Source organism: Anthonomus grandis, chromosome 13, assembly GCF_022605725.1.
Source record: "Anthonomus grandis grandis chromosome 13, icAntGran1.3, whole genome shotgun sequence".
Taxonomy (NCBI): domain Eukaryota; kingdom Metazoa; phylum Arthropoda; class Insecta; order Coleoptera; family Curculionidae; genus Anthonomus; species Anthonomus grandis.
The window spans coordinates 17116283-17137938 of record NC_065558.1 but is presented as its reverse complement, the minus strand read 5'-3'; the positions used below and the strand labels follow the sequence as shown (position 1 = coordinate 17137938).

General features: G+C 30.9%; 1 protein-coding gene across 1 annotated transcript; it reads right to left on the bottom strand.

The window, feature by feature from the left end:
- Positions 1-312: 312 nt before the first annotated feature.
- On the bottom strand, positions 313-18713 carry LOC126743501 (carboxy-terminal domain RNA polymerase II polypeptide A small phosphatase 1). The gene is made up of 4 exons (XM_050450630.1): positions 18432-18713; positions 8631-8908; positions 8244-8579; positions 313-2464 (listed from the first exon to the last, which is right to left on the bottom strand). The coding sequence occupies exons 1-4, from the start codon at positions 18502-18504 to the stop codon at positions 2240-2242; spliced, it is 912 nt and encodes a 303-aa protein (XP_050306587.1). The 5' UTR covers positions 18505-18713; the 3' UTR covers positions 313-2239.
- Positions 18714-21656: the final 2943 nt, after the last annotated feature.

Genomic DNA, 21656 nt, shown 5'->3' with positions numbered 1-21656 from the left:
TTCCTTGGAAATCTTGACTTTATGACATATTATCGTGATATTAAATAAAAATAGAGATTTTTTGAGTTACCATAGTTTTCGTTGCGGGTGTCGACATGTAATTGCTCTCTAAAAAAACAGTTTTGGTTAATGGTAAAACTATTTTGTGATTTGGATCTCTTTTTTTTTAAATTAAAAGTAGATTAAATGCATCAATTTCCAAAAGAAAAGGTTAAAAATAAAGTTTACAATACTCTCTTTTCGGGTACAAATACGATGCGTTTATTTACAAATCGAGGCATTGTTTATTCACAAGACAAGGAAAACACTCGGTATTGTACATTTCCGGTTTTTAATACATTTTAAAATCAACATAAACAATAATAATATTACTCTACAACAAAAATATATAAAAATATTGTTAATATTAAAGTATGATGTATATTAATGTACAATTTGTGGCCCCGGGTTTTTTTATGTTCATGAAAAGACTTTTTGAAGTGGCATAAAAACGAACTTAGGGGGCCAAATTATTGCTTGTTAAATATATAAAATAATTTTGGGCTAAAATCACACACACGCACAATCCACTCGTCATTTAACCAATAAAAATTGAAATATATTAAATTTTATTAATAATTAATAGAGAATACAATAATAATAATAATAATAATAATATATTACTAAAAAATAAACTGTACATTTTCTCGATAAAAAATAAAACATAAAGCTTAAAAAGAATGCTGTTTTACGCTAATACAATGTACGAATTTTCGCGATAAAATTACAGATTTGTACTAAACAAAAAAAAAATTAAATTAATAGGTTTCTGAAACCTAATCCGGGTTTAGAGCTTGATGAACGTGATGTAAAACCAAAGTTTCTTTATTCTTAATATAGAATTACGTCCCTGTTAAAGTGTAGGTGATTTTATGGCACTTTTTACTACTCATTGACAAAAATGAATGATTTGTTGATATGTGTACTAAGTATTTGTTGATAGTCCAGAAAAATAACTGTATAAAAAAGCTTTAACAGGTACGCACTCTAAAAAGCCCTCAATAAACAACTCTCTACTACAGTATAAATTGCAAAAAACAAATAGATATTTAGTTAAGGCCACTGTTAATTGGAACTTTTGTCCCTACTGTCTCTACATAATCCCTCGTTTCCGAGAGATTAGATTGTATGTTGCCTTGTAAATTTTAAAAGTGAAAAATGCCCAAATTTTAACGTCAGTTACAAAAAATGCGGAGGAAGGCCTGTTTTACAAGCGGGTTTATCTTTTTTCTCTCTCCTTTAACGTAGAAATTAAGATTTGGCAAAGCCATTTAGTTACAAAAATTGTTTGGTTCTCTTAAGGGCTCATTATAATACCAAAAGTTTTACTTACTTTACTACTTATATAAAATAGTGTTATATGCCACTTTGCGAATGAATGAAAAACAATTGTGTCAATAGAAATTGTCAAAGTTTTTTTTAATAATTAATAATTTACAGAAAAAGTATCAAATATTTGTTCAGAATTTAACATAAATGTATCACAGCGTTTTAACAAAAATAGCGGCAAGTAGATCTATGACGACTTACTTTGCCGCCGTTTAAAGAAAAACTATTATTACCGTATTTTACGCAAAATGAAGTTGGTAAGCAACTTTTAGGGTTAAGAATCGGTTCATAGAAGTAAATTGGTTTATTTATAGAGTACACAAATGACTTAGAATTTAATTATTTACTTGTTTGTGCTTTGTTTAATTTTAGTATTTAATCATTCTAAGAAATCCTAAGAGTAGAGCTGACGTTTCTAATGTTTTGACTACAGTCGCAAAGTAGCAAATAAAATAAGAAATATCAATTTTTCTCCTTAGCACGAGACGCATAAAAATGTCCTAAGGAACGGGGCTTTAGTAAAACAAGCCTAATACAACAACATCACATTTAAGAAAATACCAATGAGCAATTTCTATATTATTACAAACATCGTCAAAGTATTTAAATTTATTGACTCTCAAGTAGTAGTTTATTGTGTATCCCTTAAACCTCTACTCTTATTATTATTATGATGCAAAAATATACTGTTTTCCTTTAATCTAACTCTGGCTACTCTTCTCGCACGAGGGGTGGATAAGGGGGGATAAGTCACCGAAAATAAAAACTAGCACATTCCAAGCCCAACTGTGTTTTTCTCTCGCTCTCACGCACGCTTAAAGAGAGGAGAGAATATCCGGTTAAAAATTGTATACCTGCTAATTAGTGAATGCTACGTAGTGGGTAATGAAATCGGTTGGTTTTGCTGAGCGGCAGCCGATAAATTGTTGGTGCTGTTCGGGCCGTTCATTATTTGTTGCTGCGAATTGTTGTACGGTCTGTTGGAGTTGCACAATACCGTATACACGTTGTCCATTTTGCTCAATTTTTCAAAGAACGGAATTAAATCTAACAGTTCATTATCATTCATGTCGTCGAACCATGAAGCTACTGGCACCTAAAAATAATAGATTTCAATTTGAATTATGTAGTGAAAAATATGAATTAAATGTTATGCACCATTAAATACATATAAAGTGTTCCTTAACTAACGTTTATATTATACCCAGAGGCCTACATAGTGGGCCCGGGACAGAACATTTTTGGGCCCTGTCATGCGAGTTCGCATACTTATGAATGAAAAATAAACAACAAATGCAACAAACATATTTATTTATTTATTTATTTTAATAACAATATAATCGTTAATATCATTAAAAATATAGGGTGAATCAGAGGAACGCACCAAATTCTAAGTGGGTATCGTATACGTGAAAATAATTTTAAAAAACTCACATGTTCTTATCCGATTCTTATTTGTTTTTAAATTATAGCGTAACTAAATTTTTTAAATAGTTTTCCGCTTTTTATCACTAATGCTGTAGGTACCGATTGTTTGGCCCGTTTTGTTTTTCTGACATGTGTTAGTCTCAGTATGTTTGACGCTTGTAAGCTATTTTAACTCGGTACGTATATACACTACTGGAAAATTTCTTTCTTAAGTGCCGAAATACCCATGCAATAACATGGAACAGAAAATCATTGTCAAAGTTAAGAGTTAAAAAAAAAAGACAATGCTTCACCAACAAGTCTTGCCATCCTTTATGTTTAATTTAAGAGGAACTGTAGTTAGTAGATGGGTAGTAGTAGGAGAAACGCTATTGTTTTCTTTTTAATTTGTGGCTTAAACTTGTTATTTATTGGAAATTGATATATTGATCTCCGCATCAAACACCTGAATTGCCCGAGTGTGTATATAAATGTGTGATGTATGTAATTGACGAGAGAGTACAAAAATGTTGATCTTAAAAGCAGGATGATTTTTAAAAACAGAACGTTGCCATTTTCGCAATCCTATGCTACTTTTTTATAAAACCTACACTCTGGATTTGAGTAGAATGTAATCACGTGCTTTAAAAAAAAGATAGACATCATCAAACTTGCTTTTTTTATGAAAAAATTCAAAAATTATTATATTTTACTATAATGCTTCGCATTATTTATTTTTTATTTTCATAGTTAACAATTTTGAGTTAACATTAGGTTTTTTCCCCTTTAGAGCATTTTTAAAAATTGATTTAAAGCAGAACCCTAAAAAGTGAAATTTTTGTTATCTTAATTCTGTTTGCAGCATTCACACTTGCAAAGTTTCACAAATAAGTTGCGCGGGTTCGCGAAACCTGCAAAGTTCTATTTTTAAAAATAACCGAGATACCCTACAATTACAGCCAAAATGAGACAAAGTGTACACTAGGGGGTGGGTCGTTTTTATACTTTTTCTTTAATTTTGACAGACCTGTGGTTTAAAAACTTGCTATTGGGTAAAATAATATCGTGCAAATTTAAAAAAAAAAATCATCAGCGTTTGGACCCCCCGCTACCCACCCAAAAATACAAAAAAAAATATGAAAAGAAAATAATTTACCTGTGCTATAAAATAATGTAATATACTCCTCTAATTGCGCAAAAAAAAATTATTAAATTGTAGACATATTTAGCTGGCTCTTAAACTTAAAAAAAATCAAGCATTTTTCAACTTTTCCACTTACGAGCTCTTCGCCTATTTTGTATATAAACAGATACAAAATAACTCAGAACTCACCAAAGGGGGGGAGGTGGCTCCCATCGAGTTCCATCCCTGCCCACCCAACCATATGAGCAATTTCTAATTTCCTACTTCATAGTCTGATTTGGTATTAAACTTTGGCATCTGGCTTCTAGATGCTATCGTTGTACGTATCCAACCATCTCTGTTAGTAAACCCACATACGGCCGACGATGCCTTTGTCACTAATTTGACACATCTTTCAACAGCCTGCGTATAGCAGGGTAACTTCCATAAATCTCCCTCTGGATAGCTGCTAGTTTTAATAAATTCTTTAATTTCTTCATCAGACAGATGCTTCGTCATTGGTGGCTCTGTTACTTTGCACTCTTGCCAATTTATTAAATTAATATATGATTCCGCTTCAAAATTGAACTTGGGAATTTCACATTTTCTTATCGTGCTATTCAAATTTACAGGAATTTTTTCTCATTCGACCTGCAACTTAATATTTTTCTATACCCTAATTCTCTTATATGACGACGTGAGTCAAAGATCATCGTTAGTATAATATTTTCAGGATGGCCATAAAAGCTATTTCGCCATTTGACTCGTCGTGTAAATGATGTTCCCCTACCTATTCCTACGTCTTGCCTTACCAAAAACTCATTAATTTACATAAGTAAAAAAATTTACAATCATGTTCCGAGATGTGTTAGACATATATCGGATGTTAAGAAATTTAAAAGAGAATTAAAGACGCTTTTATTGGCTAAGGCATATTATAACCTGGATGACTTTTTTAATGATAGGTTTTAACCTTGGACATGTTGGAAAGTTTTTTTTCTCTAGTTTTGTCAACAAGTTTACCTTTATTTAGTAATTGATTGTTTTATTTAGTTATCTTTAATTCAAGTATGTTCAAAAAGTTTTATCTTCTTGTGTTTACTTTTATTCATTGTTTTGTCAATTTTTAAAATTGTATTTTTGTTTTGTTTTTTTTTAGCTTGTAGGATGCTTGTACACAAGATTATTCTTACGTAATATAGCACATTTTCTTTCTTTCTTTCAACCACAGCTTTAAGTTCTTCACTTAAATATCTTGAATTAGCTGCCAAAGGTGAAGAGCTCCAAATGTGCACAATGGTACAGTTTTTACTCGAAACCAAATCTTCACATATACTCGCAGAATATATTCTGTCAACACTTTTAATTTAGGCGGAGGATTTCTTACCGCAATGTAAGCCCGCAAGATACGATTTGCTGTTGTTATCCATCTTGCGTGAGATAACTTGCCAGGAGATTTATTCGCTAAATTAGATGGACAGTTTCCAGTAGATATAACAGTGCAAATCTCGTATAAATATTTTTGATCGCTACTTAATTCTTTTAAATTTACCTCAGGCAAATTAACTTTGTTTCGTAGCACACGACAGGTAATCGCTCATGTTTCAATAAGTTTGCCGATAGAACCCGAGAATGATAATGGTCCTGTGGTATTTCCGTCCAGATGTTGAACCAAATGTCGCAATGGCAACTCGTTTGCATGTACTTGACATATTAGCCATTGCAAAGGTCGTTTAAGATGTAATTCCAACAAATGTATTACACCACCGTGAGGCCCAGTGTTAATGACAGTACCATCGCAGCCAACCGCAACTAACTCGCTAACTAATACTTAATTTTCGGTTAAATATTTTAGAATCGTTGAAGCTATGGTCTTTGCAGTACCGTTTTCAGGTGTTACATGTCCTATATAGTCGCTACCTGGTTCCTTTAATAACACTATATGTTCTTCGACAATGATTTTCCTAGATGATGAATCACCCTGTCCTGACAAATCAATCCCACATCTTCCAGAACTGCACTGGCGATCATTGCTCCTTTTCTACTTGATAATCCAGCTCGGTTTATTGCTTCTGCTAATGTAGGAAAGTCGAGGGTTATGCCCGTAGATGTTGACGGTTCTGGTTCGAAGTCTGGATCACAGTCTGGTTCGCTACGCGGAATGTTTTGTTGACTTCCTTGTCCTTCCTTGTCCTCCGGAATATTACGCGAGAGGTCCCTGCTTTTTTTTTTTTGTTTTTGCTGCAAAATTTTACTTGTTTTGGCATCTACTTGCCCTATAGACATTAATCGTGTAGTTCTCTGGTCGTTTAGGAGAGCTTGTTCCATTTTTGGAACTTTGTATGACTTCTCACAAATACACAAGTTAAAATCGGTACATTTGCACTTTGAAATATCAAAGAGTTTAGTATCAGCCTCATCACGAAATTTTTGAAGGGAGGGGCCGTTCCGTACAAATTTACCTGGCGGGGAGGCTTAAAGTTGTTTAAATTGAATAAAAATTTTTGTGAGTGTGTTCTCCATAAATTTGGAGATTTTGAAACTAATTTTTTTTCGTGATCATAAATGATATTTAAAGAAATAAACTTAATAGTAAAATACAAACAATAGTCCCAAATTCCGTGAAATTTGTAATCATATAATTTCGCTCAATGACCTTTCTGTATACAAAAAAAATAATTAGATACCAAATTTCCGTTGTAAAGCAAAATGTGGGTTATTAAAATACGTATTTAGTTTAATAGTCTAATTTTAGGCAACTGGGTTTATTTTCTGACCTAATACTTAATTGCTAAGAATTATCGATTGCAGATATGGTATAGATTTAACGTTTATCCTAATGGAGAATTTCTTCCACTTACTAAGTAAGAACTCACAATTCTGATAGTAATTAAAAATTTATTCAAATAGTCTAACACATTAAAAAAATGAACAACATGCAAGTTTATACACAAATAACAAATAGAAGGCTTTTGACATGGAATCAAACCCTTGGGCGTATATCCAGTACCAAGTCCTGAGGATGATCTCATAGAGATCGAAACGTCGACAAAATATACAATTGACCGTCTGAAAAAGTTTTTTTGACCTATATCCAACAAATATAAAAATTAAGCAATCTTAATTAATTACAAGTAATACAATTTTATATCAAGCCCAGTATCTTTAGTACCTAGAATTGTAATTTATAGGCCTTTATTTGACCATATTTGGCGAAATAACCTAGGAAATGTTAAAAATATTAAGTAATCAAAGGTTGCGCCTTACTTAAAATATGGTACAGGTAATTTGCAAAATAGCACAGCCACCTATAGCCAATATATTAAAATCTAATTTTGCAAATTACAGGTACCATACTTTAAGTAAGGCGTACGTTGTCGTTTGAAAATTTATATTGCTCTTTTGTTCTCTGGTCTCGTTTACAAAACAATAGTTGTATTATTATTGACCTAGTGTTAATTATGTAGTTTTAAGTTTTTGTAAATCCAAGTTTTGTCTCTTTCTCATGTATTTAAATGTATTTTAACCTTGTCTGAGGTACTAGAACTTATAAGAGGAATTTACAGAACCCCTTAATTTGTGTAAATAATTTTAATACCTTTTGAAAGTTAACAACTTAAAAATGAGTTTTGATCTATATCTTATAAGTTCCCTTCATTCTTTTTGAGTATCCCTGATGATGGACATGTTATATGTCCAAAACATGTTGGATTAATAGTTTTTTAAATAAATTTAGTGGAGGATGACCGAATTACTTTTAGTAATTCATCGATCAATACATAAAATTTTTGTTCATTTATTACACTGAATGCAGAAAGGCCAAGATACAATAAACGCAGTTCATACAAATGCAAATAATTATTCGCAACATTCCTTTTTCGAAAAAAGTATGTATTGGCATTAGTGTAGAAAAAGCCTTAAAATATTACACAGGGTATTAATAAAATATGTAGAAAAACTGAACCATTGAATCCTTGGTCAATTTGAAGGCAAAATGTGTCCCTAACGGCTTTGTTTTTGAGCATAAGCACTAAAGAAATGCAAGCATGTTCTAAATACGTCCAGAATCATGAAACGTATTTATTGAACAGTTCGTTAATGAAAGTGGATGAAAATAGTCATATCCTGTATTTTTTAGCAGAAGCGACAAAAATTGAAAATATAGAATATCAATAAAAAATATTTCTTTTAGTGCTGATAGTGCCCTAGCTTGAAAACAAAGACGTTGCGGACCCGTGTTCATAAGAACATTTCGTCTTCAAATTGACCAAAGATTCGAAAAATTTAAAGTTTGTGTACATACGTTATCAACACCCTGCATATATAATTTAAAATAGGTACTTACAGCATTATCTGGATGGAATATATATGAGGCCGGCGAATTATCAACAATAACAATCTGCTGCAACTCCCTGCCGAGTTTATTTAAATCTTTAACATAGTTTCCCCTGTAATATACGCAACTTTCTCGGAAAAGTCGCGCCCTAAAGACGCCCCATTGGTCCAAAAGATCCGCCACTGGATCAGCATATTTCGCCAATGAAGCGGTAAATAGTATACATTCGTACAATTCACCCATCCGTTTAAGGAACTCGTCTACATGTGGCCTTTTCAGAACATATACTTGATGCACGGTACCATCGATCTCGACTGGTACTATGAAATCTGCATTATTGATTGGCTGAAAAGAAAAAGCTTATGAATTTATGCCTTAAAAGAAATAAACTCATACCTTAAAGCTGCTATGAACTAGAGTCTCGTCCAAATCGATCACCATGCATTTCTTCTGAGTGTCCTGATGTTTGGCAGGAGGTAACAGGAAGGATACCCTATCACTCGGGGTGTATTGAGACCCGTCAACGCATTGTTCCTGGTGGCCATCCTTGTCTTTCCGTTTGCCCAGACAGCAAAGCAGAGAACGTAGGAAGCCCCTGGTGCTTTTCTTTTGGGTCTGTGATGGGGCTTGGAAATCACTAGCTTGGGGAGCATTTTCACTTATGGGGAGGTTACCTGAAAAAAAAATTGTTTACTAAATATTTTAGTAAACATATTTTCTTTTCCTCTATTATTTCGTGCGTCCATCACAGATCTTTCTCAATACAAACCAGTGTTTTATAGACAAAACTTTTCAGATGACCCGAAGAAAAAAATCTGTCCTCATCCAATTAATTGTTTGAAATTTGGCAGATAAAAAAAGTAGAACTTTTTGTTTACTTGCGGGCCTGTTCATTTAAGCGCAGATCCTCTTAAACCTTGCACTAACATATGATTTAAACATGATGGGACTCCTCTACGTTTCGGCGTACAAGTTATACTTCAGTATAGATCAGTGATTGTGTTCAACAAATAAGAAATATTTTATTACAATCACAACTATAATTTTTTATTCTGTGTGTTGCAAGCAGCTTATTTAAGACAAAACTGGATTGCACGATAAATTTAATTGTTTCCTGCCATTTCTGAATATTTTTACATATTCTGTAATTAAATCATGCACATTTTTAAATTATAACTTTCATAACTTTAAAATTATGTATTATTCCAGAAATATAGTAAAATCAGATAAGGAATGTTAAAAAGACGTTAAAACTGCGTTGAAAAACTAAAAAGCAAATGAATCTATATTGAAATTTAAAAAATGAATGAATCTGCCTCATTAAAATTAGAAACTTATCATCATTTCTAGTAGTACAATAAGCGGTAAGCAGCAATTAAATGCAGATTTAGCTCATGATATACAAATGAGCCAAATTTAAGATTTTTTTTTTAAATTGAAAAGTTATAAGGTTTATACCTAGTAAGATACTCTAGGTATTTTAAACCCTAGAATAAAATATCTTGACAGTAATTAAAGATGTAACAAGGCAATGTCAATATATTTAGATGATTTGCATAAGAACTCATTAATTTGTCATTAATATCTAAACCTTCTGTCAAAATAATTTACTTATTCTATGGATTCATAACATTTGGAGTATGTTTACACTACACTCAAAAAATGTTGTTTGGAATAGAGATTTTAAATTGAATTAATCTGGTTTTATAAAATATTGGTATTCTGAATTACTCTGTTTAAGGTTACATAAAGTATAAGTGTTTAGTATAGCTCTGGTATTTTAAGTCAAGTGGCAGATAACTAAACACATTTTTACGCCTATATATTCCTTAAATAATGTATTTGTTATGTAATTGTGGATTACTACATTTTCATAATGTGCTTAATATAATATTATTTTAAAAACAATGCATGCCTTATATAGGATTATATTATTTAATAATTTTATCTGGAGTTTGCTTTTTTAAATGAACTGAAATCATACAAAATATGAATTAACTTCACCGCAAGTCACTTGAATTGGCCTAAAATTGTTGAGCTTACAAGTGATTTAACTTGCTTATTTTGTTTTAAAATATGAATGATTTTTGTCATACTAGCCTGAATTTATTATAATTGCAGATTTGATTGGAAGGTTTGAGTGGCTATCCCCCTTTTTTTCTAAATACTAAAAGGAGATACACTCAATGAATAAGCTGCATTTAAATGAAAACATTAAAACAATGGAAACATTTAGTCTACATTCACCTCACCAATTAGACCAAATTAGCAAAACCTATAATTATACCTACAAATATTAAAATAAACACAATCCTAAATTTTATAGCTATCACTTCTGGAATATACATACTGAAATTACAGAGGTTCAATTTACAAATTGATATACTAAAACATAGAATTACACCAGCTAGTGAAAGTCCAGCTTTGGAGTAAATAGTACTTGAGATCATTGATGTGAGTTTAAGCACTTATAAAATCCATCTGTAGTATCTACATGGTGATGTACACCAAATGGGTTTAAGTGTTTTTAGTTTTATTTAGGCAGTGTGCATAAGCAATCCATAAAAAAACATTTTTGGCACACTACAATTTTTAGTTTCTTTTTATTAATTAATTTTTATTACACCATACATTTTACTTGATATTTTCTTGCAAATCTCTGAAGCAAGTATAGTCTTTTGACCCATTATTACCCTAATTTTCATTGTAATACAGCATAATAAGCTGGGGTACCAAGTTTCATTGTAGGATAATTTATGCTTTGCCAAAATATGCAATAAGAATTATAGCCTACTTTCCATATGCAAATTCTTATACTTTTCAGCAGCTTAATTTTTAACTACTGCCATTATATACAATCTTGAATTGGATATTTTTTTTGGCTCTAAGATTTACAAAAAAGTACTTCTTATCATTTAAAGAAACAGGCTCACCTAACTCTTACTTCATTATATGTATCATTTTATTTAAAAACTATATAAACTTACAACTCAATCAAATAATGGCAAACTGAGAGCCTAAAAAAACAACATAATTGCATATTCCAAGACAATTTTTAAATAGGTAGTTGAGATATTGTCCAGTAGTAGTAAATTATCAGTTTGGTCCAAAACATCCTGCGCCTTGAGTTGAATCTTCCTTTTTCCCTTCTATTTGGGATTATTAAATTGTTAGTTAGAATTTTATGTTTATTATTATTCAATTTTGCATATATATTAATAATTTATTATTAGTGTATCGTTTCTGCTTAAAACTAAAGAACTGTTAAGTTAAGCAATGTACAGAAGTGTTACCACTAGATTTTGGGTTTTATTGAAGATTGAAACTGTGTCCTTTGCTGGGTTTGTCTGCACAGTGAAATTGGAGGAATCTTCATTAGTCCCAAATACCTCTAACAAAAATACCATAATTTAAATACATCAATAAGCAATGCAAGCAAATAGCATATTTTTCTATTTAATTAAAATATTTGAATTGGGTGATTGAGCAATTTACAGCTAATCTATGCTCATATTTATTTTGGACACAAATATTAAAAATATACTATGGTGTTGTCACAGGCTAATGGTTTATATCAATCTAAAATATTTTTATTTTAAAGTTGTTTACCAAACTGTCTTATTTAATTTTGGAACTTGATGTTTATAATTAGCTAACAAATTGTTGGCATAACCTATTCAAGAGAATCATACTAATAAGTACAACATTTCCAGTTTGTGAAGCTATTTTATTATCCTTAATTTCTTAAATATTATTTTAGAACATAAAGGTTTTAGGTTAGAAGATCTATTTTGTTTTAAGTTTTATTTCACTATCGATTTTTTTATATGACCACTTGCTTTAGTATCTTGTGACCCAATCCCACATCATTTGTTAAAACATTACTTTATGGAATTTTGTAAGTGTGGCAACACTGCCAAATATCCTTATTGAAAATTGACATAGGCTACCCCACTCAGAAACACATTTTAGTAAAATTCAAGAAAAATAATTTTTTAACATTTCCCTCTTTTCACCACTATTCTTTAATTTTTGCTCTTAATTAACAAAACTTAAAGGAAACTCTTAGTAGATTGTTGGACATATTTTAACTGGCATATAAATTACCAAAACTAATAACAAGTGAAATTGGCAGCCCAAAATAAGGTTTTGTATGTCACTTTTGTATTCAGTTTAATAAGAAACTTAAAGAAAAACACAGTATTTTACGTTAATGCATTGTTAATGCTTTACTAAATTTAATTTAATTGTTCTCAAAAACACAAGAGACTACTTATAAAAACAACACATATATAAGAACTTTTTTTATCCAAGCACATCTTTGGCTTGAAAAAATCAAAACAGGCACTTCAAACTATAACCTTAAATGTAACAAAACTTCATAAAGAAGCAAAATAAGAGACAACAGAATAGTAATTTCTTTAATTATAACAATCTATTGAAAGAATATAATGACTAAAGAAAAAAATTAAAAAAACTGATTTATGTAAGGAGCAAATAAATTGGATACTATTTAACTAAATATAAGAAGTGAGACCTGTTCGCTATCTAGTAAATCACTAGTTGTCAGCTAGAAATTTCCAAAAATGGTCTCTTGACTGTGGCTTGTTTGTATGTGCTAGAGTGTCTGCTGTATGTTAAACAATGTGAGAGTCAGTTTCAAGCTCACAGGGATTTTAACACTTATGCAAGGAACAATTTGGTACCTGCCTATGGCAGGCACTCCCCAGATGCAAGGTACCCTGGCATCTGGGGAGGTGTCAGGATGGTCCAGGGTACTGCTATTAAGTTTTTTAATGTATTATCAAATATGACTAGAGTTTTACCAAATAAATATTTTAAGCAAAGGGTGAGGCATTATCTAATAAACAATGTATTCTATTCTTTTGACGTGTATCTTATTTCAGATTTTAACATGTTGTAAGTGCTATTATTCTTAATCTTTTTGTTTCTTTTGTTTTTAGACCTTTTGTTTTAGTATGTATCTTACATGAAAAATATTGTTTGTAATTGTTTTAATGAACCCTTTTAAGTAGTTTCTTTTCAATTAATATTATTTTATCTTTTTTGATGTATGTAAACTGTATATGTGATAACATGAATAAATTATTCAGTATTGAGTAAAAAATGTGTCAATAGTAAAATAAAGAGTTTTGGTTTGTGGTAAAACTGTCTTGTGATTGCAGTGTCAGACCAAAGGTTCCAACCATTAGCCTGTCCAAGCGAGGGGTGGTTACAACCAAAAGGTAAATATCGCTTCATACAAGAGATATTTGGTATGTACCAAGAGACGTCAAATGACGTCATCGGTTTAACCGCCAGTAACTCTGCTTAGGAGGAAAGTTATAGCAGTTGACAGCTGACAAATAAAAAAATTCGAAAACAGATTGTATAAACAAACAAAATATTATATTTATTTGCCAAAATATACAAAAATGTATTATGCCCAATATTTGTTAAGACTAAAACCACAAGTGGGTTTTGTTCAAACTCCATCCAGAATCCATTCTTTTTGATGGCAGACTAACTTTTTGAAAAAATATTGAAAATCTGTGTAATAAGGCTTACAAAATGTTGGCTTTTATTAAGGGGCACACTCATGATTTCAGCAGTATTGATTCCATCAAACTTCTGTATTTATCATTGGTTCACAGTCAACTTGAGTCAAATTCATGTGTATGGTCACCTTATTACGTTATATATAAAATGTGTCTAGAAAAAGTTCAATGTAAATTCATAAGATACATTGCTTACAAGCTTAATATTTCTTGTATTAATATTAGTTACAATGAAATGTATAGATTGCTGAGCATTCAAAAGTTGGAGACTCAATGTAAAAACTGTGATATTGTCACAACATACAATATTCTTAACAATGTAATACAGTCTCCTGAGTTGGGTGTTGTGTCAGCTTAATTTAAATTATTATTCTACCTTAAACAACATTGCACACTGTATGGTGAAAACTGTGCAATGGATGATGATTAACTCAAATAGTGTCAGTATAGATTTGTTTCATTGTTCTCTGAGTTCACTTCAATGAATTTTAAAATCTGTTTAAGTGCAATCAAATCAAATCAAATCATTTATGTCCATCAACATCATAAAAATGTATAGGAATTGTCAATAAAAAACTACAATGCTAATAAAAATAGTATAAAATTACAAGATATGAAAGGAAACAAATTTAACTAAATTTACTTAATAAATCTACAGTTAAAGAACTCTGTTAACAAGTAAAAAGGACAGTCAGCTAACATGGTCCTAAGAGCTTTCTTAAAAGTTGGAAAAGTCTTAGCTCTCTTTATTCTACATGGGAGATGATTAAAAATTTTGAGAGATGTAATTTCCAGACCATCCTGTACCTTCGACAACCGGGTAAAAGGGATGTATAATTTATCTGCATGATCTCCAGATCTCATGCGGTTGGAAAGATTTTTATGTACTTGACATGCACACTCCAAGATATACAGTGGTGGACAAAAGTATGGAAACTTGAAACTTTTTCAAAAAATGCAGAAAATATCACAATGTGAAAACTCTCAAAAATATAAATAAACAGCTTATCAGTAAATAAAGAACTTCCAATGGAGGTAAAGCAAAAGAATGTTGTTTATTAGTTTTGATGAAAGAGGAGTTATTTCTCTGTGGCCAAATGTATGGAAACCTTTAATAAAATTATAATAAATGTTTACTACAAGCTGTTTACCGGTACGATTTTGTTTGAGTGAAGACAGGCGTCATGCCTAAGTGTAAATACTTATCTAGTGATTTAAAAAGTAAAATAGTTAGAATATACCAGAAGGGATATAAACAAATTGAAATAAGTAAAAATTTAAAACATTTTAAATGGCACTGTTTCAAAAATAATTAAAAAATTTGAAGAGAGAGGAAATGTTTCAGTAGCCCTCAAGCAAGAAAGACCAAGAAAGTTGTCCAAAAGGGCTATGAAGGTAATGAAAAGAATATCGATGAATGACCCAAAGAAAACTTCTATAGATATTTCTGGAAAAATGAGTGAAATGTGGATTTCTGTGTCTGCTTGCACGGTGAGAAGAAGGCTAAATGAAGTGTGGAAGAGTTGCTGTAAAGAAACCACTAATATCAAAGAAAAATAGAAAGGATCTCTTGAAATTTGCATGAGATCATCTTAGCTGGTCTCACCAAAATTGGAATACTGTATTTTTAGTGACGAAAGTAAGTTTCAATTATTTGGGAGTGACGGGAGACGTTATGTCCGGCGACCAAAAGGTACAAGGTACAGCCACAAATACCAAATGCCTACGGTAAAACATGGTGGTGGAAGCGTAATGGTGTGGGGTTGTTTCTACCAATCAGGTGTTGGCCCCCTGGTTAAAATTAATGGAATAATGGACTGTTTTCTATACAAAGACATATTGCAGAACAACATGTTGCCTTATGCTGAGGAGGAAATGCCATTGAGATGGTCGTTTCAGCAAGACAACGACCCTAAACACAAGTCCCAATTTGTGAAAAACTGGTTAAATGAACAGAGCATTGCTTTAATGGATTGGCCTTCACAGTCCTCAGATTTGAATCCCATAGAGAATTTATGGGATCATTTGGACAGGAAGATTCGAAACCATTCGATTTCAAACAAGGCTCAACTGTGGGAAATACTGCAAACTGAGTGGGCTGCCATTTCCAGTGAAGACTGTGCAAGACTTGTCGATTCTATGCCACGAAGATGTAGAGAAGTAATAAATTCGGAGGGATATGCCACAAAATATTAGCAAATTTTGATTTATATGTAATTTATATAAATAACTTTCTTCAGTTTCCAAACTTTTGGCCAAGAAAATATTAATTTTATTTCATTTTCTTTTTATAATACATTTAATTTCAAATTAATATGTTAAGTTAGGTAATATATTATATATACTTTATAACAATATGAGTAACTTTATTATAGTTCCTGGTTTTTTTAAAAAAAATAAAAATTAAAAAAGTTTCCATACTTTTGACCACCACTATAAATGTTAATTATAGTTAGGATTTTTTTTTTTTTTAAAGTACCATGGCAAGTTTCTCTGAGTCTAAACATCCAACATACAATGTGCTTTTGATTTATTAGCACTCTCCCAATACTGGAGGAATTACCCCAAGCTAATAAGGCATGGGATAAAGTGGAATGCATTGAGGCATAATGAAAGCTTTTAAATGTATATGCATGCACATAGTCTCGAAGCTGCAAGATAGCATAATTGCTGCGGGACAATATAATTTTATATCTTGACTTTGCTTAAAGTGTGTCTTCTTTTCTATTGTAGTTACTCTGTTTTTAACCATTGTTGTCCTTATATTTTATTTGATTATGTTGATGTTACCTGTTATCTGTTTTTTATGCTAGATATTTAATGATAGTACTAATACTTCAAGTGCTTTATTGTAATATAAAATCTTATTTTATTAAATATTTTTTATACTTATATTTATTTTGTAAGTTGGTTAATTACCATAATATATTGAATTGAAGAAGAATAATGAAGTTTGAAGAATGTCCATGTACACCATACAGCGCCACAGAATATACATGAAAACAAATAACCGATCAACGGCAATATTAAAACATCTCATCTTAGCGATAGCTTTAACAGTGATGTCATTTCACATTTTTGACAGTAACCATTGGTTCTTACCGGACTGATGCTTGGACAGGCTACATATGCCCTGTTAATAGGCATTGAAGAAATAAGTTTTTTAAGACTATTTTTTTTAGTGGAGATACCTTGCACTCTCAGAACTACTTAAAAAATGTGAAGAACTATATTTTTTTAAATGTAATTTTGTGTAGTTTTCGGTAAAGTCTTATATTTAGGGAGATTTGATCCTTTTTGAAAACAAACCCCCTAAACTATTAAAGATGAATCCTTCTATTGGATCATGTCTTTCTCATAATATTTTTTTTTGTTTTGTTATCAGTGAAATTGTTGTTGTCCCAACACTTGTAGTTTTTTTCTAGATCCAATTATATTTAAAAGTTCCTAACAATCATAGACATTTCTACAATCCCACACTAAAACACAGTATCTGCACTACAGTTATTGTGTTTCTCTATAGGTGCTTGGATTTGCTATTTTTGAAGGGTTTTTGCTTATTCTGAGGTAGTTGCTATGTTTGGACAAGGTTATGATTTTTATTAATTTTAATTCTTTAAATAAATAAATGCAGGACCTGACACAATAAGTACCTACTTTTACAATAAAATCTCAATTTTATTAAAAATGTCAGTTACTGTGTTTTTGCATCGTGCAGCTGACTTTTTGGAAGGTTTTTGCAATAATGTCAGTTTGTAGGTTTTTTTTATTTTTTACTACAAAATATATATATTTTTTTGAAATGTACTATAAACTGTCCTTATAAAAAAAATTCTAGAAAATTGTCTTAATTGCTCAAACACCTTGGATTGATTTGACCTCAAGAGCAGGTTTGAAATCTTAGTTAACCTTGGGTCTCATATTATAATAAAAAAAAAAATTGATTAGCACCGGCTTCTATGAACAAATTAGAGTAAAAAATTGCCAAAAAAAGGAAAACAAACAATGTTAACAAAAGATTACTCATATATCCATACCATAAACAAAAGCATTTATTGCTTCTATACCACTGCTCCATGGAATGTAAAATAAGTTTACTTGAGATTTGGGATAAAAGAGCTATAAAAACCATATATTTTTACAATGAGTCACAATTCAATGGATGTAAAAATTATATTATCTTGTAAAGCTTTTTAAGAAATTCCTATATTACATCACCAATAAGAAGCCCTAAATGGGATTTACACATTCCATCTATTTAAGTGAAAGTACAAATAACATCTAGGTAATCAATTACCTATAAAATGTAAACAACTAAGGTCATCTAAATTCTAAATGCAAAAATAGAATTGATTTAAATGGGTTTCAGACTGAAGCTCTATGGTCTCCTTTAAATAAGCAATAGCAGCCAAAATTTTAAATTCTTGGAATTTCAAGGCTGTTCCTCCTTTCTGCACACACCAAAACAGGCACCAGATCCACGCCTACATGCCAAATTATCAGATTGTTTCTCACTGAGAAATATGTCCCATTCAAGCCTTATACGCAGGTTGTTCTATTTAAGCGGTAATTTCCTCAAATTAGCGAAAACGGGTGCGGAAATTGAGTAATTACCTAATTAAACCCCTTATTTATTTACCTTTTTCAGGAGGATAACTGTTCAGTTGTTCATCCTCTCTCGACACCTGGGCGATAATGGACGATGCGTCCATTTAAACATTTGTTATTGTCCGTTTGAAATTAGCTACCACTATCCGGTAATAGTTAACACAAAAGGGACACTGTCGATATCTATGAATAATTAGGAAACTGGTGAGTTCTGTTTTGGACCACCGAAAAAACTCAAATTGTTTTTGATTAACCAAGCCTATTTACGCCATATTTGATCAAAACAGTGCCACCATTTTAGGAAAATGACAAGTGGCAATATAAGTTGGCGACACTGGTCAAGGTGACAATTGACATTGTCAATGTCAAAAAACCTAAAGGTAAGAACATTCGTACGTAATAAAGCGTAGTATAAACATAAAGACCGGACGAGATCTAATCCGTTCGCATGAATGCTAAGTTTGCTCAACGGAGTGTAAATTATTTTTTCACAAAAAATATTTAATTACATACATCGAATTTGTTGTTATTACTATGTTGGAACTACCAAATATAATATGACGTTAAACAAGGAAAAGGTGTTTATCTTAGGTATCTCTAAACCATTTTCGGATACTTATATACAGGGTAGTCCATCCAAGAAAATGCAGCAATGCTTACGACTTTAAAAGTAATTTTTGTTCTAATCCCGGAAAGTGTAGGAACTTTTGGGTAACGATATATTTAACAATTTTTGTCAAAACCAAGTTATTTAATGGAATTTTTTGTTATTGTAATATGACTCATTTTAAAGTTAAACCTAATTTTTTTTTTTACAAATTTCTTTATTTTCAAACATATTACAATCATATCTTTACAAAACCAAAATCCTTAAAACAGTGCCAATGCACTGGTACCAAGGATATGTAACGTTCAGAGTGTACAACAACCTTAACCATATATACAGATATATTAAATATACTATAAACCTTTCAAAAAAAAAGAAAACAAAACAAATCAAAATCCCTGACGATGTCAATTACATCACTACCCTTATAAATCCAATTAAATCCAATTAAATACCTACAATAAGTGTAATTTTAGATATTTTTCTTTAAGTATATTTATAGAAACCAAGCAAAACGAAAAAAAAAAAAAAAAAACTATTCTAATATATGACTTAAAAGTTTCGCTGTGAATTTTTCAACCGAGTCCATGTTCTTAATGACTATTGGAAGACTATTATATACTATTATAGCCTGATAAACTGGATTACGTAAACCTACATTAGTCCTGATATTATTGTCCCAATAGATGTCACGTTGAGCCCTGCTATAATGATCGTAAATATTTTCAGTAGAGACCATTCTCACATTAGTCTTTTGGATGTTATTAGTTACTTTAAACATATATTTGCCCTGTTCAAATATAAGTAACTCTCTCAGCATTAAGACACCCAACCCCCTATGTAGGTCCACAGGGCTTGTACGCCAATCAATTTTAAATAATCCCTTTAATATTTTATTTTGCAATACCTGCATTTTATTAAAATCCACCTGACCACAAGAGCCCCACAAAGGGAGAAGGTATCTAAAATGCGACAAGAAAAAGGAATTGTAAATATACATCTTGCTTTTAAAAGTTAAATAGTCTCTAACCCTGTACATAGCTCCTAGCATTGGTATAATTTTATTAGTTACATGCATTAAGTGCTCTTTCCAGTTCAAGTTATCATATGATTAGCCCTAAATATTTAATGAGTGACACTTTTTCAATTAAAATATTGTTTATTTTTACTACCGGATTTCTAGAAACTTTGTTTTTTTGTTTAAAAAATAGATAATTAGTTTTAAGAATATTAATTTTTAATTTATTGCACAGTAACCATTTGGAATATTTTTCAAGATCTGTGTTAACAACACGCTTCAAGCTCTCAAGATCACTATCACTGTACAACATAGCCTGTGTCATCCGCAAACGTAAAATATCGACCAGTCAAGCCAGCACTCCTAAAGACTGAGCAATTTAAGGGGGTAAAATGAAGAATCACTTACTTTCGTTCCTAAGAGAACATATTACATAAAAGCACTGTAACCTCAACCTCTTAGCGGAGGTAGCTCAATTTTTTCAGATGAGAGCGGGTATATTGTGATAGATTTGAGATGCCATTAAGATAATATATGACAATATATTGTAATACTTGTAATGTTTGTATATTGTACAAGAAATTACGAATTTTGTTAAGAGAAGAAAAAATACTCAAAATTTCCCTAAAAATATGTTTTACTCTGAAACACCAAAATGTGTAATACTACTGAAATCTCACATTCTTTTGCTGACTACTTTTAAAGATCTTTTTTAAACAAAGTCTTAATATCTATAGCAATGAATTTATAAATAATACTCCTAATATAAACATTCTATATTTTTTTGAAAGCGAGATACTCTTAGCATTAAATAAACTGATACCAAAATTTATAACTGCTCCAGATCTTATTCCTGAATTTATTATTAACGATTGCTGATATAACCTTTAATTGATTTGTTTAACTCCAAATAAATATATAAGTCTTCAAAATGCAAAAACTGTATAAACTGTATAACTGTATCACTAAAAAAAGTGATAAATCTGATATAATTAATTATAGAACTATATCTATTTTATTGTAATTTCTGTAAAGTTTTTTAGCTTCTAATTCATCAACAGACTTTCTTCTAACCAAAAATATGATTATTTCACAACAGTATAATCACTTTCTGAGAAGATCTACGACAACTAACAAATCTTATGATAATAACTCAAGAAATGGCCGAAGCCATAGATGTATCGGTGGCCAAGTTAATATTATCTACCTTGAATTTCAAATTCTATTATGGCTCTTTTTCAATCTTACATGTGGGCGTATTCAATATATGGAATTATATGGTGCAAGATCTAGTCGTTATTGCTTAATAATTTTAGTAATGATATTGGCTACAAGCTCGACTGCGATTTTTTACTTTACGCAGATGATATTAAATTATACACATGGACTAAGAACATTTTGATTGCATGTGGGTTCAAAAAAATCTTAATAATTTGATTAGCAATTGGTATCTTGATAATGGTTTAAAGCTAAATGTCGGAAAATGTAATATTATGACTTTCACTAATAAATTAACCGATAGCTTTTAATTACAACCTTACTTTTAGGCATCTAGGAGTTTGTTGCGGTTCAAGACTATGCTTTACTCTACATATAGATCCTATAATATCTGAATCTTCAAAGTCATTATC